This window comes from Gekko japonicus, unplaced genomic scaffold, assembly GCF_001447785.1.
Source record: "Gekko japonicus isolate JY-2015 unplaced genomic scaffold, Gekko_japonicus_V1.1 scaffold18, whole genome shotgun sequence".
Classification (NCBI taxonomy): Eukaryota; Metazoa; Chordata; class Lepidosauria; order Squamata; family Gekkonidae; genus Gekko; species Gekko japonicus.
This window is the reverse complement of record NW_015170275.1, coordinates 2,607,670-2,621,136: the sequence shown is the minus strand read 5'-3', so window position 1 is coordinate 2,621,136 and position 13,467 is coordinate 2,607,670. Positions and strand designations below refer to the sequence as shown.

Below are 13,467 nucleotides of genomic sequence, written 5' to 3'. Positions count from 1 at the left end.
CTCTCGAGACCGGGGCTGGACATGTGGGGACATCTCCACCCACCCATTTAGTCTAACATCTAGCAACAACCACATGCAGAGGCATCCTTGTGTTCAGAGTAGAGGACAGAATGCAGTGGGTGTGTGTGGGCCACAGGGGGTGCTGGAATATCTCCTGCCTGAAATCCTTGGACAATGTATCAGAATATGTAAGTCTAAGGGAACTGGTGACCACTGGAAGTCTTCCCTCTATTTGAACTTGTCCTTCCACATCCCTGCCATTCATTTGAATGAGACTATGCAGTGTTTAACTTTAATGATAAGAAGTGTAATTACCTTCATCATGTGCAATGTGACATATGCAAGGATTGTTTGGAATATTCTCATGCTTGTCCCCCCGCCCCTTTTTGGCACCAACTCCACTGTATTCTTACAGATGACTGCTTGTGAGATCAAGTTTGCTGTCCATGTTGAATCAGTGCTGAACCACGTACCCCAGCCTGAATACAGGCAACTGCTAGTAGAAGCCATCCTTGTACTTACTGTGTTATCTGAAATAGAGGTGAACAGCATTGGGGGTATAATTCATGTGGATCGGATAGTGCACGTAGCAAATGAACTTTTTCTTCAGGAACAGGTATGTATGCACATTCATTTCTGTTATCTAAGCTGACCCCTTGAGAATATCTCTGGGCTCTGTCCCATTGAAAGTAAAGGGGTTTAAACCAACCCTGCAGTTGAATTTCATTAATATGGATGGTTCCACATCCTGTTTCTATGGACTCACCTGCAGTGATTGATTAGATGTTGTAAAGTGTCTGGGAAATGATAAAACCAGCTAGCTCCCCCCCCCCCCCGCAATCATATCCAATTCCATACAATAAGATCTGGCAAGTGCTGTTCTGCATCTCTGTCACGGCTGGCAGGTAGGAGGGTGTCAAGTGATTGCAGGATCATGGCCCAGTGGGACAAACTATGCACCCATTCCAAGTGGAGTTGCTTGCTGGAGGTGTGATAAATGGCATAAAGCCAAATGACTGGCATTGTGTCAAAACTGTGTCTTAAGCATGGGCTGGTGGGCCATGTAGACAGGCAGGTAAGAAGATAATGAATAACTCAAACCAAAGATCAGGCAGAGGTTGCAAGAATGTACAGTGCAGTTGTTCACTGGGTCACTTGATGGAATGCTAAATGGATTTGGCAGATGTCAGGCAAACAATGTCTGAGGTACTTCTTGTGAGCCACTGCCATGGAAGTGCCATGCAACAGTGGACAACAGGTTTGTGGCACCAGTAGATCCAACCTTTGGCAAGCCAATTCAGTGGCACCTAGAGTGACGCATTGGTTGCAAGAGTCCCTGGGTGAGACCCATGGTGCCACACTACCAGTGTTGTCAGGTCCTAGCATCCGCACTAGGGACCTGGGGGCTTATCTAGATTTGTGCACTTGTGCAGCCCGTTCAGATACTTGGCAATTATACCAATACATTGTAGAGTGGGGTGGGGGAACTTGCCAGTCTTCTAACAGGGCTCAGGGAACACACACTGAACCCTTGTTTGTTGGATTAAAGTTAGATTTTATGAGGCTATGCAGTTAGATTGTTTGGTATACCTAATTTTTATAAGGTTAGATTGCACTACAGCATTTTTGGACTACCTTTTTTTCTCTTCCATCCAGAAATCCCTTGGAGCAACTGATAGTTTCCTGGAACAAGACCAAGCCACGGGGATCTGCTACTTTTTGTATGACAGTGCCCCCAGCGGTGCTTATGGGACAATGACTTATCTGACAAAAGCAGTAGCAAGCTACCTACAAGAGTTTCTACCAAGCACAGGATGCCTAATGCAGTAAACTGTCTAAAATACAAACATTAATTTTAAAAATAAAATTAACGTTCTTCTGGTTAGGGTGCCACCCTCCAGGTGACACCTGGAGATCCCCCTCTATTACAGTTGATCTCCAGATGACCACGATCATTTCCACTGGAGAAAATGATTACTTTGGAGGGTGGACTCTATGGCATTATACCCTCCTGAGGTCCCCTCTCCCCAGGCTCCACCCCCCGAATCTCCAGGAATTTCCCAACCCAGAGCTGGCAACCCTACTTCTGGTTCTAGAACTTGCCTCCTTAAATACCCTACATCATTGCCATTTTGTCTCCACACTGTGCATTATTTGACTTTTAGAGAGGACACTGGCTTATAGACGATGATTATTGTCATTATATGGACAATACCTTGGTTAAGTATATATTTAACATTCTAGATATGCTTCAGCTTAGAGACATGAAATTAAATATTGTGTATCAGGACAAGAAAACAGAAGTGTGTCTTTGGGGATTCTTCAGTGCTCAATAAGAAGATGTCTCTCTAGTTAAAAAAAATAAAAACAAACCTTGCTTATGTTTCCAGTTCACATCACTGTTTTAATTTAAGCTTTGCATTATTAGTTTCATATGACAGCAAGAATTTCTGTAATGATCAAACTATCTTTTCCCCCTCACCAATGCAGAGAAGGAACACCAGTAAAAGCAAATAGAATATCTACACTGAGTTTTAATTGGGCATCTTTCAATGAGAAAACTACTTCCAACTGTGAAACAAGCTGGAAAATAAGAGTTTTTAAATTTCCTCTTAAGAAGTAAAATCCAGGAGTCACACATTTCAAAATCCCTACATGGACGACACTCTTGTGCAGGAATTAGCATCACAGCCATGTGCAGAACATCATCGTTTTGAGAGCTTCAGCTCAAAAGCAGGATATATATCTGGTGATATTGCATGTTGGTTTTTAAAATTTGCATGTGCACAGTATGTGCAATGGACACTTTCCAGAGTGTATATATACAAGGCGAAAAACCTGCTTATAACATGGTCTACAAGCTGATTTTATGCTAATGCCTAGATTGAAATGCCTTCTGTGAAAAGATTGTGCAATGTGTGAATTAGTCCAAGTTGAGTTTCACACCTGTGCATGAAAGGATTTAACAAGCTGAAGTAGATTAAAAACTTTCTGATTTAAAAAGCTGAAGCTGATTAAAGCCTTTCTTTCTTATATATATATGCTTGTGAGCTAGTTCAAACATTAAGGCAAAAACATATGATATAGTTCTTTCATAACTTCAGAATGCAGATGGGGGAATTGCATGTTTGAGTGGCATGTGGAAAGCTAACGCCTCAGGTGAACAAACAGTGTAGTGGGATGGTAACTCTTGCTTCACCCCTTCTTGCCTGATCTGACTTGTCTTTAGCTTGGAGAAAAGACGACTGAGGGGTGACATGATCGAGGTTTATAAGATTATGCATGGGATAGAGCAGGTAGAGAAAGAGGTACTTTTCTCCCTTTCTCACAATATAAGAACTCGTGGGCACTCAATGAAATTGCTGAGCAGTCGGGTTAGAACGGATAAAAGGAAGGACTTCTTCACCCAAAGAGTGATTAACACATGGAATTCACTGTCACAGGAAGTGGTGGAGGCTACAAGCATGGACGGCTTCAAAAGGGAATTAGATAAACATATGGAGCAGAAGTCCATCAGTGGCTATTAGCCACAAGGTATAGATAGGGGCTCTGGGGCAAATGATGCTCTGTCTTCTTGGTGCTTGGGGGGGGGGGTCAACAGTGGGAGGGCTTCTAATGTCCTGGCCCCACTGGTGGACCTCCTGATGGCACCTGGTATTTCTGGCCACTGTGTGACACAGAGTGTTGGACTGGATGGGCCTTTGGCCTGATCCAACATTGGCGTCTCTTATGTTCTTATGTCTCTGTAAGTTGTATGTAGCTCTAGCAAATAAATGATTGTATGAATCTGCCACTGCAGATAAAAATGAACAAGGTGGAGGCAAATTTACAAAGTAATAAGCTTTTCATAAATGCTTGCCTCCACTGGTATAAAGGGTATTGGGACCAGAACCCTTCTTTGGTTCTAGTACATTGCTAACCTTTATAGGGCTATTAAGTTTTTTAAAACTTACTATAAACACTAGTAAATGTGTTGAATGAGCCAAGATCAGAGCAGTTGAATGTGCCAGTTCACCGTGCCTAATCAGAAGTGATGTTAAGAACAGTGCCCTTGGCTAAAGTATGAACATGTTAACATTTCAGTTCTGTAAGATTCTTTCAAGCACTGCTTGACTAAATATAGTTACTGATGGAACATTAAGGCATTGTGCTGAGCATCCCAGTGGAAAGAGATGTTGTTAGCAGTTCTGGGATTCAGACTAATGTCTTTTCTGCCTTCCTGCCAATATCTCTCTTGTTCTTTCTTTCACGGCACTTCCTTGCCTATGCATTCTGGTGGCACAAGGCAAGGTGGTGGTGGTTTTGCCTGTTTCAGTCCACTTGCCCACTGTCCTGTTACTCACAGAGGACTCTCAATCCCCTGCAGTACCCCTTGGGGGCTGCAGAAGAAGTACCGCCACACTGAAGCATTCTTGGGTGAATTTTATAGGTCTCAAATTTTCGCAAGGAGGATTATGTATACAGCTGTAGGCTACAAGGCCATTGAAATCTGTTTACTTGAGCATAACTTTGTACTGGATTGTGCCCATTCTGTGTATTTCAAATTGAGATGTTGATGCTTATAAACCTTTGTCTGAAATGCATTTCATGAAGCAAATAATGTAAACTGTTACTGACCAGAACCAAAAAATGTTATTTCCAGGGCTTTTTTTTTTTAGAGATGCAGAAACTCTCAAGAGGGAAATGAAGTTTTCAGTCTGTATACTGAAAACTCATGAACTTTTACACATTTTTAAAAGAATTTTGTCAAAGAGGTTCTGTCGCATTTCCCCAGAAATTAAATTCTCCATCTCATACAGAGATTCCTTGGTACTGTGCTTGATGCATCTGTTTTGCCAGAGGGCAGGTTAGAGAGGTCTGAGCTTCAGAGACCATTGATCTGTCACAGAAAACACCACCACTGCTATTTCCATTGTGTCATGCAACTACAGTGACGACATGTCTACTGTGCCATAATCAGAATCTGCTGTTGTCCCAAGCATGTGTCTGCAAAGGCATTATACTACGTATCAGCAGAAGGGGATTCTGCTGTAACTCTCAATGGTTACAGAGATTCCACTGGTAGAGTTGCACTCTTTTGAAAGGTTGTGCACCTTGTTCTGGTTGACGTGCATGTTTTTCAAGGTGACATTACATTCTTCAGCTTACAAACTGACTGTATTACTAATGGGTTGACTGGCGGAGATGAAAGTACACAAAGAGCTTGGAAGTCAAAATCCAGAATAGCATAGCTTGCCCCAATGCTTTCTGAGTGTGCCTGAATACACAACTCTGTTGAGGGGGTGTAATTCATACAATTATTCTGTTTGAATACTTTTATTTTTGCATAAATGTTGAGATTTATTATTACACTTTCATCTTGAATTTTAGCAAATTGCTTTAATCCAAAAGGAGAAACCCAAAGGGGAATTTTTAATGGCCTATATTTTGTTTCTCATACGTTATTCCCCATTGTTCTGAGAAGTGTTTTAATCAGATGAGATCTACAATGCCATTTGTTCTTGGGTATTTGTCTTACCTCTTAAAAATGACTAGAATATATGGTACTCTTTCCAGTCTGTCTTGTCAGGCCCATTTTCCTCAGAAACTGTATGGTTGATCAAATCATGTATTACTGATCTTTCTCATGATCATGTCCAGGATTCAGACAGATCCTAAAGTTGGCTGTGCCACTAAACAGATTATTAAAATGAAGCATCCTATGAGTGTATGCTGCACTAGTGGAGAATTAGAACCTAATTACGCATAAGGCTATATTTTACTTTGTTTTCTTTCTTTTTTTTACCAACTGCAGCTATGAAGGCTGTTACCTAAAACAGAAGTCTACAGACAGCTCCTGAAATCTTTGCCTTTCTGGCATCCCTCTGCCACTAGAATGTTGTATAGTGGGTAGATTGTTATGGTAGAATGTGGAAGCCCCAAGTTCAAATCCCCTTTGTGCCATGGAAGCTTGCTGCATGACCTTGGGCCAGTCTTACGCTCTTAGTCATGGCTGTGGAGGAGAGGATACCATTGTCAGTTGCTTTGGGTCCCCATTGGGTAGAAAGGTGGAGTATAAATGAAGTAAATAAATAAATAAATAGAATCAAGGCCTACTTTTAACTGTGTCTGAAGAAGTGTCCATGCACATGAAAGCTTATACCCTGAATAAAACTTTGTTGGTCTCAAAGGTGCCACTGGACTCAAACTTTGTTCTGCTGCTTCTGACCAATACGGCTGCCCCGCCTGAATCTACTTTTCCTTTGAAATGGAAAGGATAGAGGTACTTTTGTAATACTTGGTTAGTCTATAAAAAAGGTTAGTTAATAAGCAGAGTTTCAAGGCTTTGGATTACTCCATCTAAGGCAGTAAAAGTAGATATCTACATTGATTTTTCTCTGTTGGAGTTTTTAGTAGAAATGAAAAAAGTAAACCTGCCCAGTATTCTGGTCCACATTACACAACTGCAGGGGGGCGGGGTGTCAAAGAACTGTTCGGTTCAGTACTTGCATGTGGTATGGAGTTTGTCCCATACAAGCTATATCCATGTTGTGATGCCATTGTGGGTATAAGGGACTGTATGTGAATACATTTTCTACAGACCTCAGATCTGGTCAAATGAAAGTGATAGTTGAACTAAGATTTGCCTTGTTCATAAGGCTTCTGTCTCAAAAGATTGGGTTGGGATGCTAGATAGAATTAATACAGATTCATATGTTTTGTTGCGGAGGTATCAGTGGACGTAGCATGGTTATATTGAGTACTCTTCGTGAGGTGGTTCAATTATAATTTTTTTTTGTAAAGCTTTGCGAGAAAATGTAAAAATTTCTTCCCCAAAAGCTTTCTGATAGATTTTGTAGAGTACAAACTATCATCTGGGAGACAATTACCATTCTACTTTTCAAATAATTAGCCTTAATATATTCACCTTAAACCTGTTTGGGGGCATTGGGAATAATTATTGATTATATTCTACCATTTTATCTTCATGGAAATCAAGGCAATTTCCATCAAATTCCCTGGGAAAATCCTATCCAAGCACTGACCTAGCCCAGACCTGGTAGCTGTGTTATGTGTCTTCCGATTATATCCTGAAATCAAGATATTCAACGTTCATAATAGTGAGGCTTCATCTGTTAAAATTTAAAGAATTTACAACAAGAATGTCACCAAGACTGCTTTGGTCCACTTGTGGCAAGAGATTGGAGCTGATGGCACCGAATGACTAGCGGAAGATCCATTTACAGACCAATGAGTTCAGTGGAGTTAGATGGGTGTAATTCTGCCTGGGCTTGCACTGCCTACCCCCCCTTTTCTTTCTCTTTTCCTCTTGAACAGATAAGAACAATTGCTAGTTTTCTGACCCAGGCTACATGTGCACAGCCCAATCGCAGGTACAAACCATGCGTAGAACACACTGTGTGCATCCATGTGTGGAAACATCTTCCATTCGCACGTGCTCCCCATCTGCATCAAGGGATGGCTGTTCTTTAGTGCAAAAGAGTCTATCAGCTATCATGAGTTTCTGCTTTTTAAATTTTCTATTTTATTCAGAGTAATTTGATCTCACTTACTGCAACTTACTACTAGTTAGCTGTGCATTCACACATTACAAACCGTATAAGCTGTTTCCCAGAGTGGAGCTATAATGAAGAAAAATTATTTATGGAATCTGTATCACATGAGAAGGTGGGCTTGTACATTAAGGGACTCTATTCCATGAACTTCTTATTGGTGCAGAATCAATGGGATGGATTCCTTAATCCCCTGACTCTTTTCCCCCCCAAGTGAGGGATTCTAAAAAAAAAAGGAAATTGACTTCTCAGATGTCTTTCTTGATAAGAAAATTTAGGTACACACTTTATTTATAAGCAAACAACATGCTCGTATGCCTCCATTTTAAGACTGTGGCTAAGGTGATGATAGAAAACACATTTAATTAGATATCTTGCTACTGTAATACAAAACTCCAGGAAGAGAATTGCAATAGCGTGATAGCCAGTGGCCCATGAATCCCTCCGAGAAGAACTTGGAAGCCAGTCAGTATCAGACAGCCTCCTGTTTAACATCCCCGGTGTCAGCTTGTTTCTTCTCAGGCTTATGTGATCCAGAGCACCACTTTTGGTTATGCAGGATTTATCTTGGCTTAAATTTAGACACCATTTTGTACATGTTAGCAACTTCAGCCTACTGTTTATAACAAAGTGTTTTCATAAGTATCAACATTTCCAGGGTTTTCCTGTTTTAGTAATCTCAAGCATTGCAGAGTAAAATTGGAGCATTTGAAACCATTAATATATTACATGAAGGTTGTGTTGCTGCCAGAACAATATCAGCACTTCTATTGTCTCTTGACTGCTGTTGAGTTTTGTGTTTTGGGGTTATTTGTAGATTCTGAAAGGTTTCCCTGAGGAAAAACAGTTGGTCTTCCTAGACCTCGGTAATCTAACTTTGGTATAAACTCTTATTTGTTGCATTCCTGAGGATGGATACCTTATAACTCCATGGTAGGAAAAATTATTCTAGCATGTCTGCAGTGCCATAACAACATATAACTCAATACTAAGGGCAGAAAATGCATGCTATATAAAGATATCCTTCCTTGCACATCTATGCAGTAATACCCAATTGTTGTCATAAAACTGGCGTGCGGTGCATGTGTATGCTGAATTGAATTATGTATCACATACAGCCATATATGCTGCCGTATTTTGACATTTTAACCATACAAATAAACAATATAATTATAGCAGCAAAGAAGATGACAAATGGTGCCGGTAGTAATATTCTTCAACAAACTTGTTTCTGGTGTAAGTTACTAAAGATCTGGACATGCTTGATTGAGGAGAAATCCCCAAATATCATGCGTTACGTGCATTTCAATATTGTTGGGTAAAGTTAGCATAGAGAATTCTATCTCACCTTCTTACATTAGCTTATCTTTCAATGGAAATAGTTCACACATTCACCTGTAGTCAGGGATTCTATGCATTTATGAATCAGCTTTAATCTCAGTGACTGCTGGAGGATTTGCACATGCATAATTGTGGTCTGTTAATCAACCTCAGGTCATGCTAAAAGAAGTAAAATGCAATAATTGTGTGCATGCATTTTTTCTGAACTATTTAATAGCGAGAACCTTTGCATTAAGATGATTGTATAACAAGGAGAGATGTTACATATGGGTAAGCTGATCTTGCAGTCAAAGATGGAGAAGCTCTATACAGACAGTAATAACAAGACCTGAAGCTTACTGTGGCTCAGATCATGAGCTACTCATTGCAAAATTCAGGCTTAAACTGAAGAAAGTTGGGAAAAACACTAGGCCACTCAGGTTTGACCTAGATCACATTCCTTATGAATATATATAATATATAGGTGAAGAATAGGTTTAAGGGACTAGACTTGATAGACAGAGTGAACTATGGATGGAGGTTTGTGACACTGTACAGGAAGCAGCAATCAACACCATCCCAAAGAAGAAGAAATGCAAGAAAGTGAAGTGGCTGTCTGTTAAGGCTTTACAATTAGCTAAGGAAAGAAGGAAAGTGAAAAGGAAAGGTGAAAAGGAAAGATTTACCCAACTGAATGCAGATTTCCAGAAAACCACAAGGAGAGATAAAGAGGCCTTCCTGAATGAACAATGCAAAATAAAGGAAAACAATAGAATGGGAAGGACTAGAGATCTCTTCAAGAAAACTCGAGAAATCAAGGGAATGTTTCGTGCAAAACTGGCCATAATAAAGGACAAAAATGGTAGGAAGCAGAAGAGATTAGGAAGAGGTGGCAAGCATACAAGAAGGATTTCCTTTATTATTTTGCATTGTTCATTCAGGAAGGCCTCCTTATCTCTCCTTGCGGTTTTCTGGAAATCTGCATTAAATTGGGTAAATCTTTCCTTTTCACCTTTGCTTTTCACTTTCCTTACTAACCAAGATGGTGTGATTGCTGACCTCGAGCCAGACATCCTGGAGTGCAAAGTCAAATGGGCCTTAGAAAGCATTACTAACAACAAAGAAGAAGAAGAAGAGATTGGATTTATACCTCACCCTTCACTTGGAGTCTCAGAGCGGCTTACAAACTCCTTTCCCTTCTCCTCCCTACAACAGACACCCTGTGAGGTAGGTGGGACTGAGAGAGCTCTCTGCCTCCTCAGAATTCTATCTCACCTTCTTACGTTAGCTTATTAGAAACTGCTGTTTTTCAAGAACACCTCAGAACTATAGCTTGCCCAAGGTCATCCAGCAGCTGCAAGTGAAGGAGTGGGGAATCAAACCCGGTTCTCCCAGATTAGAGTCCGCGCACTTAACCACTGCACCAAACAAAGCTAGCAGAGGTGATGGTATCCCATCTGTGCTATTCAAAGTCTTAAAAGATGATGCTGTTAAAATGCTGCACTCAATTTGCCAGCAAACTGGAAAACGCAACAGTGGCCACAGGATTGGAAAAGGTCAGTTTACATTCCAACCCAAAGAAGGGCAATCCCAAGGAATGTTCAAACTACCACCCAATTGCACTCATTTCACATGCTAGCAAGGTCATGCTCAAGATCCTACAAACTAGACATCAGCAGTACATGGACAGAGAACTGCCAGAAGTACAAGTTGGGTTTTGAAGAGGTAGAGGAATGAGAGATCAAATTGCCAACATTCGCTGGAGAAAGCAAGGGAGTACCAGAAAAACACTTCTGCTTCATTGTCTACACTAAAGCCTTTGATTGTGTGGGTCACAACAAGCTATGGCAAGTCCTTAAAGTGATGGGAGTACCACACCACCTCACATGTCTCCTGAGAAACCTGTATAAGGGTCAAGAAGCAACAGTTAGAACCAGATATGGAACAACTGATTGGTTTAGAATAGAAAAAGAAATATGATAAGGATGTATATTGTCACCTTGCTTATTTAATTTATATGCAGATTACATTGTGCGAAATGCCAGCCTGGATGAATCACAAGCTGAAATTAAGATTGCCGGGAAAAACATCAACAGCCTCAGATATGCAGACAATACCAGAAAGTGAAGAGGACCTCAAGAGCCTCTTGCAGAGGGTGAAAGAGGAGAGCGCAAAATTGGCTTGAAACTCAACATCAAAAAAACTAAGATCATGGCATCTAGCCCCATCATTCCTTGGTAAATAGAAGGAGGAAGTCTTGGAAGCAATGATAAAATTCACATTCCTGAGATCCAAGATCACTGCAGACAGTGACTGCAGCCATTAAATTAAGAGATCCCTGCTCCTTGGGAGGAAAGCGATGGCAAACCTAGACAGCATAATAAAAAGTAGAGACATTACACTGCCAACAAAAGTCCACATAGTCAAAGCGATGATATTCCCAGTGTGGCTATGAGAGTTGGACCATAAGGAAGGTCGAGTGCCAAAGAATAGATGCTTTTGAACTATGGTGCTGGAGAAGACTCTTGAGAGTCCCTTGGACTGCAAGGAGATCAAATCAGTCAATCCTAAAGGAAATCAACCCTGACTGTTCCCTGGAAGGCCAGATACTGAAGCTGAAGCTCAAATACTTTGGCCACCAAATGAGAATGGAGCACTCACTGGAGAAGACCCTGATGCTGGGTAAGATTGAAGGCAGCAGAAGAAGGGGACGGCAAAGGATAAGATGGTTAGACAGTGTTGCTGATGCAACAAATATGAAATTGAGCAAACTCCAGAGGATGGCGGAAGACAGGAGGGCCTGGCATGATGTGGTCCATGGAGTCACAAAGAGTCGGACTCGACTGTGCGACTGAACAACAACAAAGTTGATCTAGAAGCCATGTGTGGGAAGCCAACTTGGTAGGTCTAAATAATCCATGTTCAGAGCAAGCAAAGTATCTGACTATACCTAGCCACACAAGAAGTTCAAATTATCATTCAAATTATCATTACCATCTGTTATGTAGCTTGCAATAGTTTGCCACATAGCATCATGTTCTCCCAGTTTGAGAATCACAGTTGTTTGGTGTAGACGTAAACTGTCTTTTGCTAGATGAACTAGCCCAAGGAGTGACAATTTTATAGCAAACCATGATTTGCTATAACATGACTCAGCAAATTATAGTTTGTGGCTAGAATCCTGGTCTGCAGAGAACCATAAACTACAGTTTTCTCATCTGGATATAGGCAAACTACAGCTTGCTGTAGATCTGGCAGTAGCCAATTATTCACCATATGAAAGGAGAAGAGAGAACCCAAGGCTATCCTAACCTCATTCAAGTAGCAGCAAACCATAGTTTTCCATTATGCCTGAATCAAGTTAGTGTGTGCTACTGTGGACCCATTGTGTATTTCTTAACTTTGTCAATGTGTGTAAAAAGCAGAGCTTCACTGAAACAAAGGCCTAGAACTAATTTTAAACAACAAAGGTAATATACGTGCTAAATGTCAATAAAACAGAGTATCCCTGATCAAATATAGAATGCATTTGTTTTACCACTAGGTAGCCACAGCCAAATGAGGATGAGCAGATACACATTCAAGATCAGAAACTGTGTGTTCCCAGAAAGCAATGTGTCCCTGCATTTCTTTTTTCGTTAACTAAACATGGGCTACAAAGCAGGTTCTATATTATCACATAAAGGTCATCACCTAACTTAAGGTTACTGATAACATCATTATGAAGCTCTCTTTGAAAATAAAAAAGAAAAACACACTAACAGAAGAACAGCAGAACAGAATAAGGAAAACGTATCATGGATCCCATGACTAGGGCTGAAATCTTTTCCAGGTCTGAAAAGATGAAGAAAACTGTCCTCCGTCAAATGTAACAAAGCCCAAACTGATTCCATTTTTAAGACATTAAATTAAAAAACAAATTTAAAAAGTATATGAAATTCTACTTGAATTTATTTTAAAATACTTAAAAATAAATAGCATATTTTTCTTAGAAAGTATATTATTTAATAAACTAGTACGTATGTCATCTGGGTTCTGCCTATCTGAACTAAATTGTACTAGAATCCATAATGCAGAGGCACAGCTGGATATAAATCCTCTCCTCATTTCTTCAGTTGGACTTAACCCTAGTCTGTCTAGGCCTGAAAAGTGGCTCCACAGGAGTACCGCCCTCACACTGTGGTAGCTTGCATTAAAGAGCTACAAGTCCTGTAGCAAGTACTACCCTAAGCCATGGACAGCAGACCCCTCCCTCTCAAATTCAGCAAGGGAAAGGGGAATGCTCCGTGAGCACTGCTGCATTCATGGAAGTCTGGACTGGGGTCCAGCCTTTGGGACTGAAATCTTTATCCAGTTTATGAAAGTGTCACTTTAGAATGAAACAGACCGGCATAAATAAGCATGATTCCAATACAAAAATGAATACTATTAGCATTCATATCAATATGCTATGCATTATATATGTCATGCATAGGCACCTATGGCCCTTTTACACTCTTTTAGCAGAACCATCCTAAATTACATTAATCCAGGTGTCCCATATGACTGTTGCTTCACAGTAACCACAGCTCCAAAGAAGCAAGACACAGGACTC

The 13,467-nt window shown here is 40.6% G+C and overlaps 1 protein-coding gene across 1 annotated transcript in view; it reads left to right on the top strand.

Moving 5' to 3' along the window:
• PHKA2 (phosphorylase kinase, alpha 2 (liver)) overlaps positions 1-1,910 on the top strand; it is an 89,600-nt gene extending 87,690 nt beyond the window's left edge. Inside the window, exons 33-34 of the mRNA XM_015417590.1 lie at positions 416-616; positions 1,657-1,910. Of these exons, the coding sequence (XP_015273076.1) occupies positions 416-616; positions 1,657-1,830 (375 nt within the window). The 3' untranslated portion in view covers positions 1,831-1,910. The remainder of the gene's footprint in view (positions 1-415; positions 617-1,656) is intronic.
• Positions 1,911-13,467: the final 11,557 nt, after the last annotated feature.